At 36.1% G+C, this 23,498-nt stretch overlaps 1 protein-coding gene across 4 annotated transcripts in view; it reads left to right on the top strand.

Annotated features, from left to right (window-relative positions):
• Positions 1-23,498, top strand: part of LOC129247148 (protein split ends) — a 108,264-nt gene that overhangs the window by 12,723 nt on the left and 72,043 nt on the right. For 2 of the 4 annotated variants that reach the window (XM_054886105.1, XM_054886106.1), the window contains exon 4: positions 8,824-9,097. In XM_054886105.1, the coding sequence (XP_054742080.1) occupies positions 9,006-9,097 (92 nt within the window). In that variant the 5' untranslated portion in view covers positions 8,824-9,005. Of the gene's footprint in view, positions 1-8,823; positions 9,098-23,498 lie in introns of those variants that run through there. The other 2 variants (XM_054886109.1, XM_054886110.1) reach the window with 2 other exon arrangements.

Raw genomic sequence — 23,498 nt, 5'->3', positions numbered from 1 at the left:
AAATACATGTACTTACATACACATGCATACCTGTTCACTTATATGGATGTGTTCGGATAGAGAACTTGAATGTATGTCTGCTTGTACACACCGAAAGTCTGAATGCTTGCTTTCGTGTATTGTTTTCAAGGCAGTGTGGGGCCTTATTAAATATATACGTGTATGTACATATGTATGAATGTCGTCATATATGTTTATATGCACATATAAACAAATACATATACATACACTGACAGACGTCAGTTATGAAAAAGGTGTGTATGGTACATTCTCTGGGACCGTGTGGGTGTGAATGTGTGCTCCAATGGGCTACACATGCTGCTTGGAGACCTGCAGTGATTCCGATGCAAACATGAATACTGTGTGTGAGTGAGGTACCGGTCTGTATGCAGGGAGCCATCACGACTTCAGAGCCGAGCAACGCCAACGATCAAGCTTGGCTGGCAGGTCGCCGGAAATTTAGTTCACTTGCTGGCTCGGCTAGTTTTAATACTTGTTCAATACTTGGACCATAACATGAATAAACCAATGAATCTACATACATACTTGATCTTTCCTTCGCGTCTTCACGTCTTCGCAGCTTCTCTGCAATTTTCGCAAATGCAAGATTTTGCGTCTGTTGTTTTTGTATAAATATATTTATTATATTTTTACTGAGCACGTCTGTATGTACATTGTATGTGTTCCTTTGACGCGTTTGCGCACAGCAAACAAAAACGTAAAGCAGTAACAGTAACAAAGCAAACTGTTTTTTTTCACACAGGGTGTTTTACATAACGGTTACGTCGACTGCTCTGCAGTCATTACGAGCGTGATCCTGGGCATCGGGGGCTTTGGGGTTCATGTGTGCGAATACATCAGCCCTGCCGGCCTGCCGATTAATGTACCAGTACCCAACTGGTGCGCTTAAAATGAGTTTAGAATCATGATAAAATCGCGTCACTTCGCTTGTCCTCAAAGATAACTTGTGAATTTTTATCACCTTACAATTTTGTGGTATTTTCAATTGCATTGAAATTCACTCGAAAGTGAGTTGTAGAACCTGCCCGCAGTCCGCAGGTGCCAATTGTCCCCACTATATACCTTTTTCGAAAATTTGAAATGAGTACTAAGTTCTACTAAGTACAAAAGCATACTTTCCAATTTACTCTTTCTAACGCCCAATTAACCAACCCTTTCTTAAATCCAAATGGAAACGCTGTAGTTCGGGGCCTGACATTTATTTTTCTAATCCAGGTTTGGCCTGCCGGGTGTATTCATGTTGATGTGTTTCTTTCTATTGCAGCAAAGCCAACGATAGTAATAACTATTTACAACAACGAGTAGCTGCAAAAGGTGTATATGAGACCAATAATAATAAAATACATACTTGCAACGGAAAGCCAGCCCATCTGTAACATGCATACTGGGAGCTATACATACATACATATGTACATAAGTATGTACATATATGCATACGCAAATTTATGTTTTCCGTAAAACATGTTCTATCATATTTTAGTTTCCAAATAAAAGGCCAAGTCTAAAATCACTATTTTCTTCATGATAAATAATCATCGCTTGGCGCTTCAGCTCTATGTGAGCTTTGGCCTGCTGAAAAAAATGTCCCCATTTGACCCAATCTTTAGTTGTTTCCTTCCAGCTGTTTACTTGGAGTATCCTCATGTCATCCTCCTGCTCATCAATTCAACTTGATCTTTGTCTAGCTTTTGCTTTCGTCTTAAATGTTTTAGCGTTAATATTTTTCGTCGATCTCTGATTGGGTCCATTCTCGTAGCTTGACCGACCTATCCATTTGTTTCTCCGAAGATTTTTTTTCAAAATTTTTCTTTGAAATATTTGGAGTTTGGCTTTGTCCTTTTCATTTAATGTCTACGACATGGATCCGTAACGCAAAACTGGTCGGACTTTAGATTTATTCATGATTATTTTGCACGGTCTTCAGCAGCGATTGTGATACCCCTTAATTGACCAAACTTGTTTTAAATTCCAAATATGAAAAAGTTTTCTCCGCCATATGTTCCGATTGTAATTGTGCAGGGTATTATCTGATCTTTTTGGACAACAACATATATTTCGTTTTTTCCTTATTAATCTTCAATCCAATTATACCGGTAGCTGTTTCTATATTACAGAAAGTATTTGATAGAACGCTTAGGTTTTTGCTGATTATTGCATCCCGTTCGGGATGGTGAACAGGAACGGAACGACTTGGCATTGCACGACTGCAATTAACTCTGCGCTTGAAATGGGACTCGAAACGGACCCGTTGGCAAGTGTTGTTCAACGCGGTTATGCCGAAATTTTGTTTGGTATAACACTGGAATTGTTGTTACACTCTGAACTCGAGAAGAGAAAGTTCGCCCACTCCCACAGCGAAAAAATTTTGTCCACCCAAATATACGTAAGATGTGGTGTTGCCGTGCACAAAAATTATAGCAAAGAAAATAAAGCACGTTTAGAGTTTTTAAGCTCCAATAATGTTCCCATAAAATTTCTGTGGTCTTCTGTCTAAAATATGAAATTTTTTCTATACTCAGTTACCTGGTCTATTTCCATTTTTAACGCTTCTTGTGAGTAGTATACATACAAAAAGAGTATATGTCATACTCAAACTAAATTCCGGTTCACCAGAATACAACTCTGTAACAAACTCAGTATAACCACCCCAAGCCAAACAGAGCAAACACATTTCGTGTCCGCCGAGCACATGTCCGCCAGCATAACCACGGCCTTACTTCACAAACGGCCATCCAATTTTCCAATTTTGTGACGAGTATAATTTTTTGAAAATTTTTCAACGTATAAATTTGTTATATATAATATTTCCAAAGTTAAAAAATAGGTTTTTGTTTTTTATTTCAATAAATTGGTACCAAACGAGTTCTGTCAGAGAGTTTACAAGGTAGTTAAGAAGGAGAATTAAACTACCTTCTACAAATTATTGTATGATGTAAATACCATCACTGTTTAGAAAGTGGCATTTTGCGACTTTGGGTAAACTCGCTGCAAGTATAACAAAGTAAATACGGAATATTAACACACTGACTTCACATTTTTAATATTAGCTATTAACTGACGTAGACGCTATTTTTGCTTTCAATACAATAATATATTCGAAAAAATCAAACTTAGGAAAAACAGTAAAAAGTTATTATACTACAAATCTTCGCTTTCATATAAATAGATTTGAAATGAAATGTATACAGGCATTTATTAGTGATCAACCTTATTATGAAATAAAGTGCACCGTCTCAATAGAACTGAAAAAATCAACTTTCCTGGCAAATTAATAAAAAAATTATTGATTGTGAATAAATTGTTATTGTCTGGACTAGTTCCCATATCGATTGGTGGTAAACGTTTTAAATGCTTGCCAGCTGTTTGAAGAAGAAGGTTTCTCATAAGTCATTGTGCCGCTGCCTATCAGAGAGGCAACTCCTTGGTAATCGTTGCTGTACACAGACGTAGGTACATACAACACCCCAACTGAGATGAGAGTAATAGTAATGTGGGCAAACACATACGCATATACACATACATATGTACATTATTGTTAATTTTGGGAATTGTTTCTGAATGGTTAGAAAGTTTAATTTGATTGATGTTATTCACTTGCTGATATATCCATAGAAGGGGATGTAAACAACCCTGCTATTTATGCTGATCAATGCAGGGATGACTTTTCAAAGAAATTCGTACTTCTTCATGAGCATGAAAAATATCCGCATATGAAGTTGGAAATATTTTTTCAAAAATAATATTTTCAAAGTACCGAACAGACTTTCCATATTTTGCAGAAACCATAGCTACTTAAATACATACAATATATAAATACAAATATGTGAAAAAAATTCACCTTAATTGAGGCAACTATTTTTAAATTGAGCTATCCACTCTCGCGATGCTTACTCAATTAGCAGTTAAAAGCTGAAAATATGTTGATTTTGTTTGCTTTAAAAATATGCTTGGAACAGTAATTTACACTGAAAAAAAACTCCAGTTTTATAAATAACGTAGCTTTTTAATGTTTTTAATTTTTTTTTTTTGCCTAAAGCTAGTAATTAGTAGCATTCATTTCTAAATAGTTAGATCAACTGCGTAACTACTAAAAAGAGATTTCTTACTGATTTCTGTTTTACGTGAATATTTTTGTATATACAGGGTTTGATTGAAAAGTAATGAGCCTTATTTTTTTAAGCAGTTTTATTAAACTTTTTGGCTTATACAACTAATATTCTTCAAAATAGGACTCTTGAGCGTCAATACTCCGCTGATAGCGGTCCTTCCACTGCAGGAAACATTTTTTAAGCTCATCCGCCGGAATCGCGTTCAATTCGGCTGTCGCCGGTTCACATCTTCGTCTGTTTGCGTCGTCGAAGGCCTTCCAGATCGCTGTTCGTCTTCGACGTCCTCCCGGCCTTCCTTGAACGACTTGTGCCACCGTTTTACCTGGGCACTGGACAGAGATTCGTCCCCGTAAGCCTCCTTGAGTAGCCTAATGGTTTCGGTACTCGTTTTGTTTAGCTTTACGCAAAATTTGATCGAGTAACGTTGCTCCAACGATCGCTGCATTTTCGCCACTGCAAAATCCTAACACACTTTTAAAACAGATTTCACGCGCGGAGCGATGTCGACTGCAGCGTTGTTGCCAGCGAACTGGGACCGGTTTCTAGTGGAAGGGGAAGGTCCAAGTGCTTGGCAGACGCTCCGCGCGGGAAGGCTCATTACTTTTCAATCAAACCCTGTATCTACATATGCACGTATGTATGTATATGTTTATGGATATGTATATATGTATGTGTATTTAGATTTCTGTATTATCATTATACTTGCGGTTGTTGTGTGTGTATATGAGAAAAGCCGAAAAGCAAAGAAATAAAAAGCAACCCCAACAAAGGCAGAGGCCGCCACTGTGGCGATGATAGCACTGCACGAAAAAAATAACACTAAAATTATACATACATACATACGTAGTCATTTCTAAATTTACAACAACGATAACGACAGCTCTAATGTTATAAAAATCGTTGCCGTGAATTCCCTTCAAATGAATGGTACATGTGCACATTCGTACACATATATAAACATATCCACATAATACCCACATACGTATTACACGTACACATTTCCTATCGGCACCCCGTGCCGGTGACAGACATCGCTCGAATTGAACGTATGCTTGAAATTGCTTACTTTTTAATCGACTCTCTCGTTCTAGCACTTATGAGTACGCGCACGCTTTTCTTCGCACTCCATACCCGGTCTTACACAATTCCAATCTCTCTATCTCCTCATGCTTTTTGTACTTCTGCCACCCTTTTCTTGTTTGCACGCAACTGTAAAGAAAAAAATGCAACAAAAATTTACAGAACAAAAATTTACACAACGGCAGCTCACCAACTTCTTTGCCATACACACGAATATGCACATACATATTGTGTATATATAAATATATAAACATTACTCTGGTAAATAAATGGAAAATTCTCTCCTTTTCTTTCGCGCATACTCAGCAAGTTTTGCTACTCGTGCATTCCCTCCCCTGCCGACAACGAACCAAACAAACTAGTCAATTATATTGAGAAAACATTTTACCATGTTGCCAATTTTCATCGAGTTTTCGCTTGCACTACTGTTGCTGCCATTGCTGCTGCCAGCGCTGCTCTATTGTGCTGCTTTCAACTATGCAATTGTATGTGTACGCTGTTGCCACATTTCCAATTATCATTAGTTGTATACGAGTACGTACGAGTAGATAGATGCACACACACACATGCTTACAATGGCACATAGATAGACACGACTCCATACACCTACATGGCTTCGATGCGAAGCGAATATGCACACAATCAAAGCGGTTTGTATTAATGTACATATGTATGTGTATACATACATATATACATATGTTTACAACCGACCGAACGAACGTACTAAAATATTATATGGAATTTTCAACATTTGGACATGTTTTGTTCATGCTGTTAAATTTTAAGGCAGTTGAATGTTTATCCATAATACGTATGCTTGTATATAGTACACACATACATATGTACACTCATATGCACGTCCATAGGTAGCTGTCCCATACAAATTAGAGTAAGAACTCGATGGTCGATGGTCGGTTGCTGGCTAGCAAGACATATTAACACATCTTACTCACATACATACATACGTAGTTATAATCTTAGATGAATAAGAATGTATGAATATACACACACATGTATGTATGTGCTTATGTATACGTCTATCATATTATGTCTTCATAGAATCAACACCATACATTTTATAAGTAGATAAGTAGATGTATCCAGTTCCCTAAAGCTCTGGCAGGGGTAATAAAACGATAATCAACAAAAGGGATTTCGTGGTATATTCTTGGAAACGTTTACGAGTATACATACATACCCTGGAATCACATTTTCTTCAGTATAATATGATTTTAAACTTTAGTTCATTTTTCCAGTTTTAATAAACATTTGAACAAAAATAATAAACAAATGAAATCACAAGGAAGGCGCTTTCAGGAAGCCTGTCAAACTGAGGAAGTTCGGAAACTAATTTCAGGGACTATCAAATTATGCGTAAAAGCTGCTTATTAAAACAAAGTTTTATTCGAAAACACTAGGTTTTTGAAACTGCCTTTTCATTATTCACGCGATAGTCAACAGTTTCCTGCAGTCCTTGCCGAAATGAAATTGCGACTGTTTGACCGAAGCATTTTGTTTTTCCTTATCTGTCAAACAGAGAGTATGAATGCTGTGAGAATTAGAATTTCTAATATTCTGTTGAAGATGATTGTGAATACTATACAAACAAGAAAAGAAAATGACTCCGGCCGTACAAAGGTCATTTTGGGTGAAACGATTTATTTTTCGAAATTTTGCGCACATTGCTCAGAACGACTCGGTGCGACGCATGCACATACATACATACATATGTAGGTAGGTGAAATGGTTGAAGTACCAGCCTGGCACTCCCCAAGTAGCACTAATGTGACGTTTTGATACCCTTTTTAGGCCTCCAACGGGCATACATATATCTACAGCCAACTCCAGCCGTTGATTTAATGGAGAATATTGACGGAATTTAGGAGGAGCACTGCGTAGGCTGTCGAAAAAAGAGCACCCAGTCTCCTTCTCTGGAAAGTCCCAACCACAGCTTCTGCAATGGGAATTAAATGGTAAACCTAACTTTCTGCGTGTGTTGCGATCGTCCAATGACCGATTAACACAGCTAGGGCATGGATGCTCAGTACTTTCTGCGTACTGTATCTATTGTACTGAGACCAAAGGGTTTTCGAAATGGCACACGAAGCACTTGAGCTCCATTGGTTCTGTGCTATTCTGGGAAACAAGTTGTGTAATTCCCCTTTAGCAACATGGGGATGCTGATGTCAAAATAGGAGACCTATGAGACCAATTCAGTCGACCTAAATGTCATCGACAATTTCATCACAACAGTCAACACCAGGGCGATATTTGGAAAATATTATTTATCACTCATGATGAAAAGAATACTGAGATGGCGCCTATCGTGGTCCCGTTACTTTGCTCTCAGCGAATTTGACAACGAGTTACGTGATTTTAGCCCCAGTATGGCCAGATTACCATTTTCGTAACTTGATTTAGCATTTTTTTTTGTTATTTAGGTTCGGAGTTTTAGTTCTTTCTTCATGACATTTTTCTAGCCTGTTCTAATGAAAATGTAACGTTTATAATTTTGTAAAATATAAATTTTTTAATAATTAGTTAAATAATTCACTCAGTTTTATTTAGCTTTACTTTTTTTTAACATCTGGTGGCAGTGCCCGCGATTGCAGGTGTTGTTGGTGTTCTTCTGCTTTCGGCAGTCAAATCTCTTTCTCCCTACTGCAGTGTTGCCTAGCTTTGGATATAAAAACGCTCTAAAATGCCCATTTAAGGAAAATAAACACCAAATCTTTATTAAATTACTTAAAGAACTTTTGTATGCGTGACAAATTAGTTTTAAAATGTGCGTTTTTTTAAATAAATGTGTTATGGTTATGTATAGGGTTTTTCAGTAAGAGCGCTTCAACTTTTGAACTTTTTTGAATAAAACACAAACGGTTTGACTTTTTTAACTATTTTTTTTTTATTATCGAGTTTGAACATATACTACATTTAAGTATGAAATTCGATTTCTTTCGCATGACCACCGCGTGCACGTTTTACGAAGTCCAATCGTTGAACCCAATTTTCGACCACACTTTTGCATAAATCGGCCGAAATTCCAGCAATTTCGCGTTCAATATTGGCTCTGAGCTCACAAATCGTCGCCGGCTTGTTACTGTAGACCAATGACTTCACATAACCCCAAAACGGGACGGCTTGTTAAATGGACCGTAAAATGGCCGTAATGCTCTTAAAGTAGCAGCAACAGAACGATTATTTTCATAAAAAATTTGCACGATTTGCAATCGTTGCTCCAGTGTGTAGCGTTCCATGATGAAATGTATACTAATGAAGTTTACAAATGACAAGCGAAAAATAAAAAATATTGCGGCGTTCGCCCTCCCTATCGGAAAAAAGTTGAAGCGCACCTATTGAATAACCCTATATAATTTAATTTATTAGTTTTTTTTTGTTAAGCGAAACTCTTTTGTTAAGGGAACGACTTTTTTGCTATATTTGAGGTTATGTATATTAACTAGATAAGGTACTCTTTTTATAAAAATGTCATTATGGTTTCTTTAGTATTTAAGCAGGCACAAAAACATTACATTGATTCCAAATAAAATTAACATTACATTTTTACGCTATAAACAAAAAATACTGAAAAAATATTTTTTTTCCTTTGCAGTAAATCTCAATGTGTATGTGTTAGTGCATATAATAAACAAAAGCAAAGATTCTTAACGTTCAATTGACGGTGTTTACGAAAAAGAATCTTACGATTGAGGATATTCAGTCGTTCTCCAATCCGAATGGGGTGGAGCGCGCCCCTTTTAAAACAAGTCGCCTCCATGAAGTTTTATAAACAAAATGGTACGTGAAGAGACCCGAAAGATTTGTTTTGGTCAAATACCCGAAGCGAGATTACGTGAGGATACAAAAAGCAGAGAACATTTAAAACGGTAAGTGTTGAGCTTCATAGCCATGTATGAGTAGATGCAATTTTTTTATATTTGACTACGTTAAAAATTGTAAACTAAAATATTCAACTTTGATGGTAGGAAAGTTTTTCAAGGGCTTGGTGTTGTTATGTCGGGAATTAGGAAATCTAAATTTGAAATTTAAATCCTATGCAAAAGTTGTTTCTTTAAGTTTCACTACACATTTAATACGACTTTGATTTTATGCGTCGATGTAATATTGGGTTGGGGAAAAAGAAATGTATTTGTGATCGAAATTTGACGTTTTATTTAACGTACTTAGAGTTATCCGATTCAAGTCAAATATGCCCCGTTTTGTCCGCAAACTTGTTGCCATTTAGAAGGCAACTTTATTATCCCCCCTTTATAAAACCCCCCCTACTTATTTGCAAAAAACTCAGACAACCAGTTTTCGCAAGCCTCTTTTGAGACCAACTTGGTATCACCAAGGGCGTTTTGCATGGATCGGAAGAAATGATAGTCACTTGGTGCCAGGTCCGGACTATATAGTGGGTGCGATAGGACATCCCATCCGAGCTCCCGTAGTTTCTGGCGGGTCATCAAAGATGTGTGAGGACGAGCGTTGTCCTGGTGGAACACAACACCATTCCTATTGACCAATTCTGGTCAATCGCCTGCTTCAAACGGTCAACCTGACAGTAGAGGACCGAATTAAGTGTCTGGCCATAGTTGAGCAGCTCATAATGGATAATTCCCTTCCAATCCCACCAAACACACAGCAAAACCTTCCTGGCGGTCAATCCGGGTTTGGCGATGGCTTGGACCGGCTCGCCTCTTCTCGACCACGATCTTTTTCTCGTGGCGTTGTCGTACGTGATCCACTTTTCATTGCCCGTCACCATCCGCTTCAAAAATGGGTAAAGTTCGTTCCGTTTTAGCAGAGAATCGCAAGCGTTGATTCGGTCCAAGAAATTTTTTTGCGTCAACACGTGTGGCACCCAAACATCCAGCTTTTTTTGGAATCCAATCTTCTGCAACTGGTTCCAAACGGTTTTGTGGTCTACACCTAGTTCCTGTCTAATCGAGCGAATGCTCACATGCCGGTCTCTTTGGATAGTTTCACCGATTTTATCAGTCTCTACGACGATTGGCCTACCAGTACGGGGTGTATCTTCGACATCTACTACACCAGAACGAAATCGATCGAACCAACGCTGTGCTGTGCGCATCGTTATAGTATCAGGCCCACAAACTTCACAAATTTTTGCCGCCGCCTTCGTTGCATTTTTACCTCTAAGGTAGTAAAAACGTAAAATATGACGAATTTCTTGCTTGGTTGACTCCATCTTTGACGCGGTATAACTTAAGACTGAAATGTACGATCGCAACACTGTCAAACAGACACTTGTAGTACAGATTGTCGTCTTCAAATCGCCGTTTAGTGCGACCCGATGCGACATTACTTTAACCAGAACCCAATATTACGAAATATTTACTGACGCAAGGCTGTCATCCAAAGAAATAAGTTGTGCTGGGTGTTTACATAAAAATATTTAACCGATTCTGACTAACTATAGTAAAATTTGAAAAAGAAGAATTTCGAATCTTTTCCTAATGCTAAAAAAATTAAAACGCGTTTTTTTGCTTAATGGGAATTGTAGAGGTGTGGAGTTTTAATTTTTTTTTTTTTTCAAATAGATAAAAGGTCAATATTTTTTTTCTATTAGTTTTTAATTTCACACGGGATTTCCAAACGACCCTCGTATATGAGTTGGTTCAATTACAAAAATTAACAGCCAGCCCAAATTAAGATGTACCAGGCTGTATGATGTAAATATGCAAGCTAAAATAGACAAACTTTTGGTAATCGGTAAAAAATGTAAGAAAAATTGTAAAAATACAAATTCTATTTACGATATTTACATCATACAGCCTGGTACATCTTAATTTGGGCTGACTGTTAATTTTTGTAATTGAACCAACTCATATACGAGGGTCGTTTGGAAATCCCGTGTGAAATTAAAAACTACTTAATTGTTTTGGGTAAACCTTCTTCATTTTTTCACATAGCCTCCTTTTAGGCTTATACACTTCGTCCAACGCTGTTCTAGTTTGTTGATAGCTTCCAATTAATAGGATTTGTCCAAGTTTGAAGAACAGGCATTCGTGTCTGCAATCACCTTCTCGTTTGAATAAAATCTTTCTCTAAACTGCGGAAAAAATAATAGTTCGAGGCCAATTCTGGAGAATAGGGGGGGTATGAAGCGAGTTGGAACTCTGTTCCTATTAATTTTGCGGCAACAACTGCTGAAGCGTGAGTTGGTGCGTTGTCGTAATGAAAAATAACTTTTTTAAAAATCACTCGACTTCGAATCACTTGACAAACGAATGGCAAACACAAAAAAATGTACCGATCTTGCTGCAACTTGGTGTGCGTTCTTCCAACGGCCAGCTTTCTATAGTTGTAGCATCAGCTGGATGAATGGAAATTTAGTCTTAACATAAAAAAGTGAACATGGACTTTTCTGTCCGATTCCTGGAGAGCAATATGTGTTCACATTTGGGGAGGCTTATTAAGTCGTTATCGAGACATTGTCTTGAAGAGGGCGTGACACCATTTTTTTAAATATTAACTGCGATATACTTCTTTCTTTATTTGTACTAAAAATGAGTAATTTTCCTTTATTTATAACAAAGATGTCATACCGTTTGCTTGTTTGAAAATTATCGTTATATGGCAGGTTCGCGTGGCTATTGACCGGTTTTTTTCCATTTTCACTACCAACCTACCTTGAACAACGAGAAATGTGCGTACCAACTTTTCATTGAAATATACTAATTTTTGCTCAAGTTATCGGGCGTACGGATAGACAGACGGACCGACGTGTCTAAGTCGACTATTGTTTCCATTTTGAGCATTTTGCTATTATTCTGTTACAATTTATTCTACGCTCTTACATACCGTTTTACATTTAGCATCATAGAAAGGTGGTGAATTATTGAAATTATTTCTTTCCAAAAAAATGAGCAGTCAATACTGGAACTGATGATGTCATAAACAAATAAAGGCGATAACACTTATTTTCTGACTTCCAAAGACTTTGGGTCTATCAAAAGCAAACGAAACTGATATTTAGGAATTGGTTAAATACCGCTCAATTAACGTAGAGCGTACTTAAAAACAATTTTTGGCACCCGTTCGATCTCACCCTGGCACCCATCGAAAAAAAGTGCTCGAGTATAAAAAAATAAGTACATAAAACAGCTAAAACGTATGCAGTTCGATCTTCTTAAAATTTGCTTCAATGCTGTATATTCGTGTGGGCAGGTTACAGTTTCTTACAACACACTAGCAACAGAACTTCTGCAGCAAAATCAGACGCTGTTTCCAAGGCTTAAATGATTTAAAGAACCTGCAAAACAAAACTAAGCTAGCGAAAGCTGCTTCCTAAGGTCAAGATTGATTTAGATGTTAGATTTAGATTACTTCGAGGTTTGCGCTTCGACCTCATGGTCTTTATTGCCCTCTGCTCATCACAGTACCTCATTCACACTCAGTGCTCTTTTTAAAGATAGAGTTGGGTTGGATTGAACGTATGTGCCTTTCTTCTGGCTGCAGTTGGCCGAGATGTCTCAGCATTAATTTACGTACACCGATCGTGTCATCCTTTTTAAAGGGATTGCTGACGTCCCTCAACATTTACATCTCAATTTTCATTACAGAAAGTTTCTTCCATCTTTGCGTAAGTTATGAAACGTAAAATCAAAGCATAAAAGTGTCTTCTTACTTTGTGACACAACACATCAATGTGACAACAATGTTTTCGGTTTCAAACGAGTTCAGTGTTAACAATTTCGCTTTATTTGCAGGTCTTGAATATCGTAACCATGTACTAGAATTTGTAAGTTTATTTTCATTTTGCTTGATTGCTGGATATTATCGTGGAACGAGCCAGAAACGAAATGGCGTCGAAGTAATTTCTTATCAAAAATAATTCCAAACAGGCACTCATTCATTCAAATAAATTCCACACGCCAATTTCACCCCATTCAGCCTATAATTTGCATCACCATCACTGCCATCAGCGAGAACGACAAGAACACACAACACAACAGCTGCTTTCTGTGCAACAGCAGAGGGCCAGCGTCGAGCGTAGCGTAGCAGCTGATGTGGCACTAAAGGAAATGCGAGTTGGGGATAATATTTACTTCTATCTATGTATGTATGTATGTGTGTATGTAGCATTGACATGTACATCAAGCTTTACTAGATATTTATCTAGAATACAGTTGCATATACTATAGGCAATAAGCTACGCACACACAAACATGCATATGTATGGTTATAGGTATGTTGCTGAAAGTTCGCTGCGTCAGGATTCAATACAGAGTCAAAGTGGCATTGTCAGAAGTTGGACTTCCTGTACGTTCCCTTGCTGGTCACAAACAAACAGCGCGCTTAAGCTGCTCCAAGGCAGGCAGCCAGTGCTTGATAGTTGCTGGTGCTGCGAATTGTCGTTTCAATTTTCTAGTAGATACTCTTCGCTTGAATTGGATTTCTTTTGCTGCTTCCTTTGACCTTCTTCAGTTTTCTTTACGACTGGAGTGGTTTTGCACACATACACAGGCATCCAAGCTGACTTTTATATGTATGCGTGAGTCACATGAATAACAAAAACCTCTTTCTGTTGAGCAGTAGAAAAGCTACTGCCTTCGTTCGACAACACTGTGGCTTCGGCTGTCACTGTTGCGATTGTTTTTATTATTGTTGTCAGCCTGCCTTTTCACTTTGGTGACTACAGTCACATTTATAAATGAACCCAACGTCCAACCAAGCGATTCACTAACCAGTCAGCCGACAAATGAAAACAAACAGCAAAACAATAACAAATGCGAGTATGGGTAGGTAAATGTCGTCAAATGTTGTCGGAATCGGAATAGGCAGACGGCAGACGACAGACGAAGACTGAGCGTTACTCAGCCAGCAGATACAGCTACGCACGAATGCTTGTATGCCAAAGTAAAATTGAAGCGAATATGAAAGGTGTTTGTGTGTGTGTATATATATATTAGGTATGTTCGGTGCTCGGTGGTGGCGATGGTGCTGCGCGAAATGTGGCAACGCAGCAATGCTAACAATGTTGCTTTGTATAAATCCATTTGCGATTTGTTTCTGCCAATGCTGCTGTGGCGGGCTGTTGTTGGTCGTTTGCTGCTTGCTGCCGGTGTCGTGCCTGCGCGTATCTGCGAGATACAAAGAAGCAGCTACAAATTTGCTCGCTTGTTTGTTTGTTTGTAGTAATTTTAGCTGCGTTTCAGGTTATTTCTACACGTCATGGCTGAGTTGTCTGCCTAACTGCCTGCCTGCCCGCCGCCGACCGTTTTTTCTTCATGTCCGTCCACTTCGTCTCGTCTGTGCTGCGAGTTGCGCTGTTGTGTGGTGTTTACCTTTTTTGTAGGCTGTGCCACTGTGTTTGTGTATCAGTGCGCATTAGCACTCGTTTGTGTGTGGCTTCTGCTTCACTTCTCTATTTTTCTTGATTTCTTCTTGCTCCGCTCGTACTTTTTCGCATATACTATTTATTTTCTGTTTCTGCTTAGTATACATAATTCATGGTAATTCCATGTTGCTGCTGCCTCTACAGCTAATGGTGCTGCGTTCATTCTCTGTTATTCCTGCGCTTTATTTCCATTTTAATCATGGGCCAGTTCGACGAGTATCTGACGGATACACGTTGGGTAAACAATTTTTAGTGGATTTTTCTTTTCTATTTCCATTTACCTACCGGCACGTTGTGTGCATCCCTCCACGCCTGCATGTGTGTATGTATGTACGTGTTCCAGGCAAGTATTGCTGTGCATCTAAAAATCTATATGGCGTAATGTTTAGATATTTTCTTCGACACTTTGTGCTGGCCACTTCCCGAAAGCGGCAGTGCTGTATACTATATAAAAATTGTTTTCTGGATTTTCACACACACACACACATGCATTTGTATGTACGTAGGCATGAATTTGCACAATAAATAGATATCTCAGGCAAGTTTGTACTAATTGCAAAGAGGCAATCATACTTGGTCTGTACATTTTTAATATACTATTTTCGTCAAACAAGCCTGAAACTTATAAAGCCTGGTATTCGTACTTGGTACCGGTTACAAATACACAAGTGAGTGCACATACCCACGTACAAATGATGGCTGTACTGCTTTTGTTTTGTTAAATCAACAGAATTCTCTTTTTTATTGATGTCGCTGCTGCTGTCGTTGTTGGTTTTGTTGCCGTTTCATAAGCGTGTCGTACGACTGTGTAATCAATACGCTCACTCAAACACATACACACGTACGAATGCATGTATGCCTTTCTGTGCAGTTCACTTGTTTCGCTTCATCATCTTATTCTGATATTGTGGGTTTTCTTCATAATTTTTTAGTGCACATCCCAGCAGTGCAATAACATCGTTTTTAAGGAGCTAAAATGCGGTTTATGATTCCCCCCACAAAATGGTTCCCAGTTGTTTTGCTTTTTGTACACAAATATGCTCATAAATACGGCGCTATCTTCCTCCTTAAAACACAAAAAAAAAATTAAATACAAATAAAAAATTAAACATTATGTAATTAATTAAGTACAACAGTTTACAAAAATTTAAAAAAAACCAAAAACGATTTGATACTGTTACATGTATTAACTCTTTCGAGTTTAAATATAATACAATATCTTTTTTAAAAAATTTCGAAAAACAATAAATATTTTTAGCCACTTTAAACTTGCACAATATTGTAATAAAACTGAATGGGCTATTATAAAACTGCATTATAGACCAAAAAGTTTGAAATTTAAATACTTTTAAATTTTGTATGATTTTTGTTGCAATAAACCTATGTTTATTTAAAAAAAAAAATAAAAAAACAAAAGTCAGCTATGCTACTGATTCTGAGCACCTCTGAATCAGCCGTAGAATCAGTTCTAATCCAAAATTATGCACTCTTGGGTAAAGTCAAAATTACGTTTGCACAGTGCAACTGTTGAAAGCAACATATTCTTTGCGCTTACAGTTTTTACTACAAGAAGTTGGTAATGCGGCCGCCGTAGCCGAGTGAGTTGGTGTGTGACTACCATTCGGAATTCAGAGAGAACGTAGGTTCAAATATCGGTGAAACACCAAAATAAAGAAAACATGTTTTCTAATAGCGGTCGCCCCTCGGCAGGCAATGGCAAACCTCCGAGTGTATTTCTGCCATGAAAAAGCTCCTCATAAAAAATATATGCCGTTCGGAGTCGGCTTGAAACTGTAGGTCCCTCCAGTTGTGGAACAACATCAAGACGTACGCCAAAAATAGGAGGAGGAGCTCGGCCAAACACCCAAAAAGGGTTACGCGCCAATTATATATACATATATATTATAGGTGGTAATACGGCAGCAGATTTAAATCAGGAAGAAGAACTTGTCAATATGACATAATAGTTTATTTATATTTAGTGCAAACATATTTTCATTGAATTACCCAAAGCTTTCAATTCAGAAATATGCTAACCAGCTTTCTTACTTTAGTTAGAAAAAAGAAGGAAGGAAAGATAATTTAAAAATTTCCAAGCCTTGGTCTTGGATACAAAATACCTTTTTCTTATTTCATTATAATTCTTAAAAATATTCCCACTTTTATTAGTTTAAAGTGCACCATTAAAAGCGTTTTTTGTTTTTTCTAAATTTGTACATTAGAGCAATTTTATCATTTATTACGTAACCGTTGCCAAAAGCTCCTACAGCATTTAAGACTTATTCAGCGTTTTTAATGTGTTGTTGTTTTAGCAGTATACACATTCGGTATACAATTTCGGGGAATGCTGCTGGAGTGACAGTCCTTGGCCGGATATAAATTCGGGTCGTTTCGGTAACGTAGAACCGACTGCCTTGGGAACGATTCCCCTATGTCTCACAGATTTATCTCAAGAATTGTAGAATATAACATTGCGCCTTGCCAATTTGGCATGTCTTTAGTGCTGCGAATAAACAAACAAAAAGAAGAGGACAAGTAAGAAAAAGCAGGTGGAGACTGCTAAGCAGAAGAAATTATATACACACACACATACATACTTTCTTGTCACGGCGTCATCGGCAGGAAAAGCAAGACTTTACAGGTAGTGTTTTTATTGTTGGTTTTACAATTTAACACGCGGCAGTTTAGTTTCATTATTTAGTTTAATTTAATAATCACAAATCTGAAAATCACAATATTCATCAAGTCATTCACTGAATATTCTCCAAGAAGTAAATTTTCAGTTTTTTGTTTGATGACTTGTCTTCATCAAGGTTGTTTTCCATCAATGCTGTGAGTCTCTGGAATTCAATTCCTGAATCTATCAAAGCTGTGGTCGGTAGGTGTAACTACAAAGGGGTAATTCACGATTACTTTGATTCGGTAAAATGAATTTGGTTGTGATTAAACTGTCCACGTTTCTCAGTCTCTAATTTCTACTATTAATCATCATCTTGTATGCTTGTGGGAATAGTCAGACACTGACATTTTTCTCAAAGTTTATTTTAATTTCAGTTACATTACATTTTATTTACAGATAAATTGCCTCACTTTTTAAATAAATAAAAAAAAAAAATAAATAAATTCGCGACACTGACGCCAATAGCAGTTTTCTCAAACTACCACCTTCTGGATATTGCACCCAACTCTGAAAGAAAAATGTTGAAATAAATTTGAAAACGCATTTTCCTTCTCAATTCATCAGTCAGCTGAAAAAAAAGCTTTTTTACTATTTAACGAATAACAACATTTTTATTCAATTTCAAAACGTGAGGCTTAAGATGGCCTGCGAAGTATGCTGCTGGGCTACTTTGCGCGTTTTCTTGTGCTACGTATGTATGTGTGTGTGTGTAGTACATATGTATGTGTGTACGTATGCACATGAAAGGCACCTATTATTTGTAAATATATATATGTAAGTACATATGTGTATGTATGCATGTCCAAGTACATTCGTATTTACTTAAGTACGAGAATCTGCTGAGTAAAAAGTTATTGCAGCAAGAAATTAATTTAATAGCAGCTCGATCAAAAACAATGGAAAAAAACATTCGGCGGGCAGTCGGGCAAGTAGCCGATGAATAGTGAAAAAACAATAAAAAAAAAAATAAAACTGTTTATTGGATTGGGTTGTGCGGTAATGGAAAATGAGTCATGCCATACAGCAAAACAGAGGCGAAATTACATACAAACGTATGCACACGTATTTACACTCATGCATCGACTTACAAAACTCTGTGTGTGTGAGTATTAATACAATATTTGAGTGTATGCACGCCAGACATGGAATAACTCACCATCCGGCGAGTGAATATTGCACTTACATACATACATACTAAAAAATATAATAAATATACATATATACAATAAATGAATATGTAGCCAAAGCCGAATAATACATATGTAGATGCACACACATGCATATGTAGGCCTGCTTATACCGCTTGCAGACTTATGAACACGATTCGTTTCACCATTTCAAACCACTTCTCTGCGCATTGATGTACTGCAAATGGCTCTCTCGGCTGCCGCCTTATTGTTGTCGTTGTCACAATTTTGGGACACGTCCGAATTCTAGGTTTATTTTTTAAATTTTTAACGTTTAACGCGTTTGCAATAAAAATTACATTTGTTGGTACGCATATACTATGAACATATGTACAGAAATATGTACATCTATATGTATGTATGTATCTGCACAAATCCATATGCATACACCATGGAAAAATCCATATACATACATATGTACATCTTTAGGTTTGTGAAAACATTTATTACCTGCGTATGTGAATTATACTGACGTTGGGTATAAGGAAGTCGATTCTGTTGAAACTGAATGCATTTCCTCACTGTTGGTTTCGAAACCTCAATTTCTGTAAAGTGACAGGCTTTAATATTTGAAATACGAATGAAAACATTAATCTGCTACATTTATTTGTGAAACCAGATGAGTAACTACTTACTTCATTAATTTTAGCCTTTTGCTAGTATATTTGTTATGGAACAGATTGAGCAGCTTTTATATTATATTACAAAAAAAATTGTATTTTGATGGTACTAATTTGAAACGGAATTCTATAATATTAATGCGGCACGCATTGTATTTTTTTAGTGTAAATTAGCTAACAAAATTGTAGATTTTATGTTTCCCAACTTTTTCTTCAGTATTTTTTTTCAAAATATTTTTGCTTTATCCCTCCGTATACAAGGTGATCAAATTTCAAGTGCCATTCTAGATGGAGTTTGGCATACTCCATTAATAGAATGAAATAAAATTGAGAAATTAATATATGATGACACTAGTAAAAATTTGATTTTAATAGCTAATAATGAAAAGACGTATTTATTTATATTAGATTGGGGAAACAGAAACCCATTATTTTCTCGGTAGGTGGCTGTAGTGATCGATATCTCGTTAAGTATCGATCAAACAGTTTGAAGTTTGTGCTCGTTGTCAAGGCGACATTTCACACTAAAAAATTCTTTCGCTGTTCTTTGTTTGTTCCGTTCAGTTGTGAGATACAGGGTGTTAACAATGGAAGTCAACAAAAAGAGAAAATTCTGTACATTGTACAGTTTTTCTTTGATAAAGGCGAAAATGCAAAAATGCAAGCCAGGCCGCTGAAATTGTGAATGTGACAGCTAATTACATGCACCTTTGGTTGCGTCGACTCCGTTCAGGCATTTTTAATTTTAAAGAAAATGTCGATAATGTCGATTAAATCAAAAGATAAACGAAGTTGACCGTCATGTTAGTAGTTGTAGCAACGCCCAGTAGCCAAAGATCGACCACAAAAACTTACGCAAAAATAATGCTTTTCTGAAGAATGATTGTAAGAGGCCAACGCTTGGAATTGCGCGCAATATCATAATTTCTTAATAACTTATTAGTTACATATTTTTTTGCAGCTTCGAGAGTGGTATGTCATCACTGTCTGATGCAGAGGATGGCATATCAGCACCCACTTCACTATCTGTGTTGTTTCGAGTACTCATTTGATCAGAGTCATTATCAGGCATCCGCTCTTCGTTCACGTACTCTACAAAAGTTATCTTCTTCATCAAAAAGTGTTTGCAGATTCCGTTAGCTGAGAAATGTTTTAATAAAAACATTATCTGCAAATATTAAGATATAATAAATATAAGGGTAAATGAAACATGCACAAGCCGTACAAGAAGGTGACATTTCATGCACTTATGCGATTTGAGTCGAACGCCGCACTTCTTAAATTGCACTGATCGGAACGTTAACGTCAAATTTGCAGGTATTGAGGAAACAAAGTCGCTCGCCAGTCTTTATTGTTTAAGAATTATAACTCATTTTCAACCGTGTGGTTGGACCTGAACCTCGTGCACGGAAAATTAAATATAAAATTCGAGCACATCTCAAGGAAAATTTTTTCATTTCATTTTGAGTGTTTAAACAAATAGCCAAAAAGTTATAAAAATATATAGTTTTTTCGTAGCATAACGAATGCAACTGAATCTAGGTAATGTTGGTCTAAGATTTCTTTTATAATCCTGGCATTTTTTGGAACAAAGGCAAAAATTAGTAAGTAACTAAAAATTTTTCAATTTAATTTAAATACGAAGCAACTGCTTATATTTCATTTTTTAACTATTGTTGAATATGCAGAACTTGAAGACGATTAATGGCATTGAGTCGGGGCAGAACGCTATTTAGGCGAACGATATTCAAAAAACATTTACAATCATTTTGAATTTTTATCTGAAAAAGATTTACAATCCAGTCACTGCTATTCGTACGAAACAGCTCGTAGTAAAAATTGCATAGCATCAAATTTCTATTCGTTTATTGAAAAATAGTAGGCTGCGAACTCAGCAGATTCTCTCTGGAGGCCGGTAGCCTTATACATATATATATTTTTTAAAAACCCTCTATAGTAATATTTCGTAATAATAAATCATAAATCTTTGGCCGAGGTTGTTGCCTTTGTTGCTGGTTTTGCAGCCATTATACCACAATAATTCAATTGCATTTGCGCTGGTATTTTTATTAATTATAAAACAAATATTGCTTACGCCCACAAAATACTTATTTACAAGTACACACACATACATACAAATGGGTGTTCACAAACAATGAAAAGTTTTAAATGGGCGTAGTTTGAAACTGTATTTGCTTAACTGTGGTAATTGCTGGCATTAGCTTGCATTTGTATGTATGTATGTATGTAAATTCGAATGTGTGTGCATTCACTGAAATAAGTGCAGGAATCTGATTTTATGCAATATAATATTTCATCTTTCTCCGCAGATAGAGATCTTCTAGGTTGATTGATTTGATCCCTGCGACATTCCTTTTCACGATCCCTGAAAATTACTTAAAACCCTTTAATTCCGTACTGCATAGCAAGAAAATAATCAAGCGAAACATTCAAAGTCTACAAACAACATATTGACTGGTTGACTTATTGTTGTTGTCTTCTGTATAATATACAATTACATCTACATATATAAAATCGGCACTTTTGACTTAGGCGGTTGTTATTTGTGATAACAGACGCGATGACGTGATGAAAGACTAACATTTGCAATGTTTCTGTTTTATTAAGTAGTTATGGCATATTCTTTTCGTAAATACCTGTATTTTTGGGTTAAGTAGAGGATGCTTTCCATTTCAATTCAACCGGGCTACTCGGGTCATGTTCTTCGATTTCGATGTAACTTAAATATGTTGCTCTCTGGTCAAAATAATGAGACACGTATTTTTTTGTTCGCCCGAAAAAAATTTTTTTCAAGAGTTATCGGCAATTTTGTTTTTTGCCTCAAACTCGATTTTTTTTAATTATATAAGAAAAAAATTTTTTGAAATGCCCATAACTTAGTCAAAAATGAACCGATTTTAATAATTCTGGGTTCAAAATGATCGTAATTACTTACACAAGCGACTTCATGTAGAAACAATTGCAAAAAAGTAGTTGAAAATTTTTTATTTAGTAAAAAAGAAAAAAAATTTAAATTTTTTCAAAATTCAATATTTCAAAAAGTGCATTTTTTTTTTTTATAACTTTTTCCAAATCAAAAAAACATCTCAAACTTTAATTGAGCTGCATGCCTAGTAGCTAAAATGCGTTGTTTTTGAGTAATGAATTTTTAAGTAAACACCCTGTTTCGCACTTTTTGTTTTTTGCAAAATAAAAAATTTTCAACTACTTTTTTGCAACTATTTCTACATGAAATCGCTCGTGTAAGTAATAACGATCATTTTGAACCCAAAATTATTAAAATCGGTTCATTTTTGACTAAGTTATGAGTATTTCAAAAAATTTTTTTCTTATATAATTAAAAAAAATCGATTTTGAGCCGAAAAACAAAATTGCCGATAACTCTTGAAAAAAAATTTTTTTGGGCGAACAAAAAAGTACGTGTCTCATTATTTTGACCAGAGAGCAACATATTTGAGTTACATCGAAATCGAAGAACATGTCCCGAATAGCCCTTTTGAATTGAAATGGAAATAATCTATATAAGAAAATTTTTTTTAATTGCTCATAACTTAGTCAAAAATGAACCGATTTTAATAGTTTTGGGTTCAAAATGATCGTTATTACTTACACGAGCGATTTCATGTAGAAATAGTTGCAAAAAAGTAGTTGAAAATTTTTTATTTTGCAAAAAACAAAAAGTGCGAAACAGGGTGTTTACTTAAAAATTCATTACTCAAAAACAACGCATTTTAGCTACTAGGCATGCAGCTCAATTAAAGTTTGAGATGTTTTTTTGATTTGGAAAAAGTTATAAAAAAAAAAAAATGCACTTTTTGAAATATTGAATTTTGAAAAAATTTAAATTTTTTTTCTTTTTTACTAAATAAAAAATTTTCAACTACTTTTTTGCAATTGTTTCTACATGAAGTCGCTTGTGTAAGTAATTACGATCATTTTGAACCCAGAATTATTAAAATCGGTTCATTTTTGACTAAGTTATGGGCATTTCAAAAAATGTTTTTCTTATATAATTAAAAAAAATCGAGTTTGAGGCAAAAAACAAAATTGCCGATAACTCTTGAAAAAAATTTTTTTCGGGCGAACAAAAAAATACGTGTCTCATTATTTTGACCAGAGAGCAACATATTTAAGTTACATCGAAATCGAAGAACATGACCCGAGTAGCCCGGTTGAATTGAAATGGAAAGCATCAGAGTAATAGTTATGCTGGTAGCTTTTTCGTGGTTGCTCCACAAGTTTTGTAGGCAATCCGGTTTTCTTTTATTATTCTTTTAAATTTCGTTTCCTTCTTCCCATACATATTAAATATTCGCCGACTTATGCGCGTAACGTACTAAGCAAAAATTTATTACGTAACTTACGGCATAATTTGAATTAGTGAGACTAACAACACTGTACGCCAAAATTCAA

This window comes from Anastrepha obliqua, chromosome 5 (assembly GCF_027943255.1).
Source record: "Anastrepha obliqua isolate idAnaObli1 chromosome 5, idAnaObli1_1.0, whole genome shotgun sequence".
NCBI classification, from domain to species: domain Eukaryota; kingdom Metazoa; phylum Arthropoda; class Insecta; order Diptera; family Tephritidae; genus Anastrepha; species Anastrepha obliqua.
This window is presented reverse-complemented; position numbering and strand designations above follow the sequence as displayed.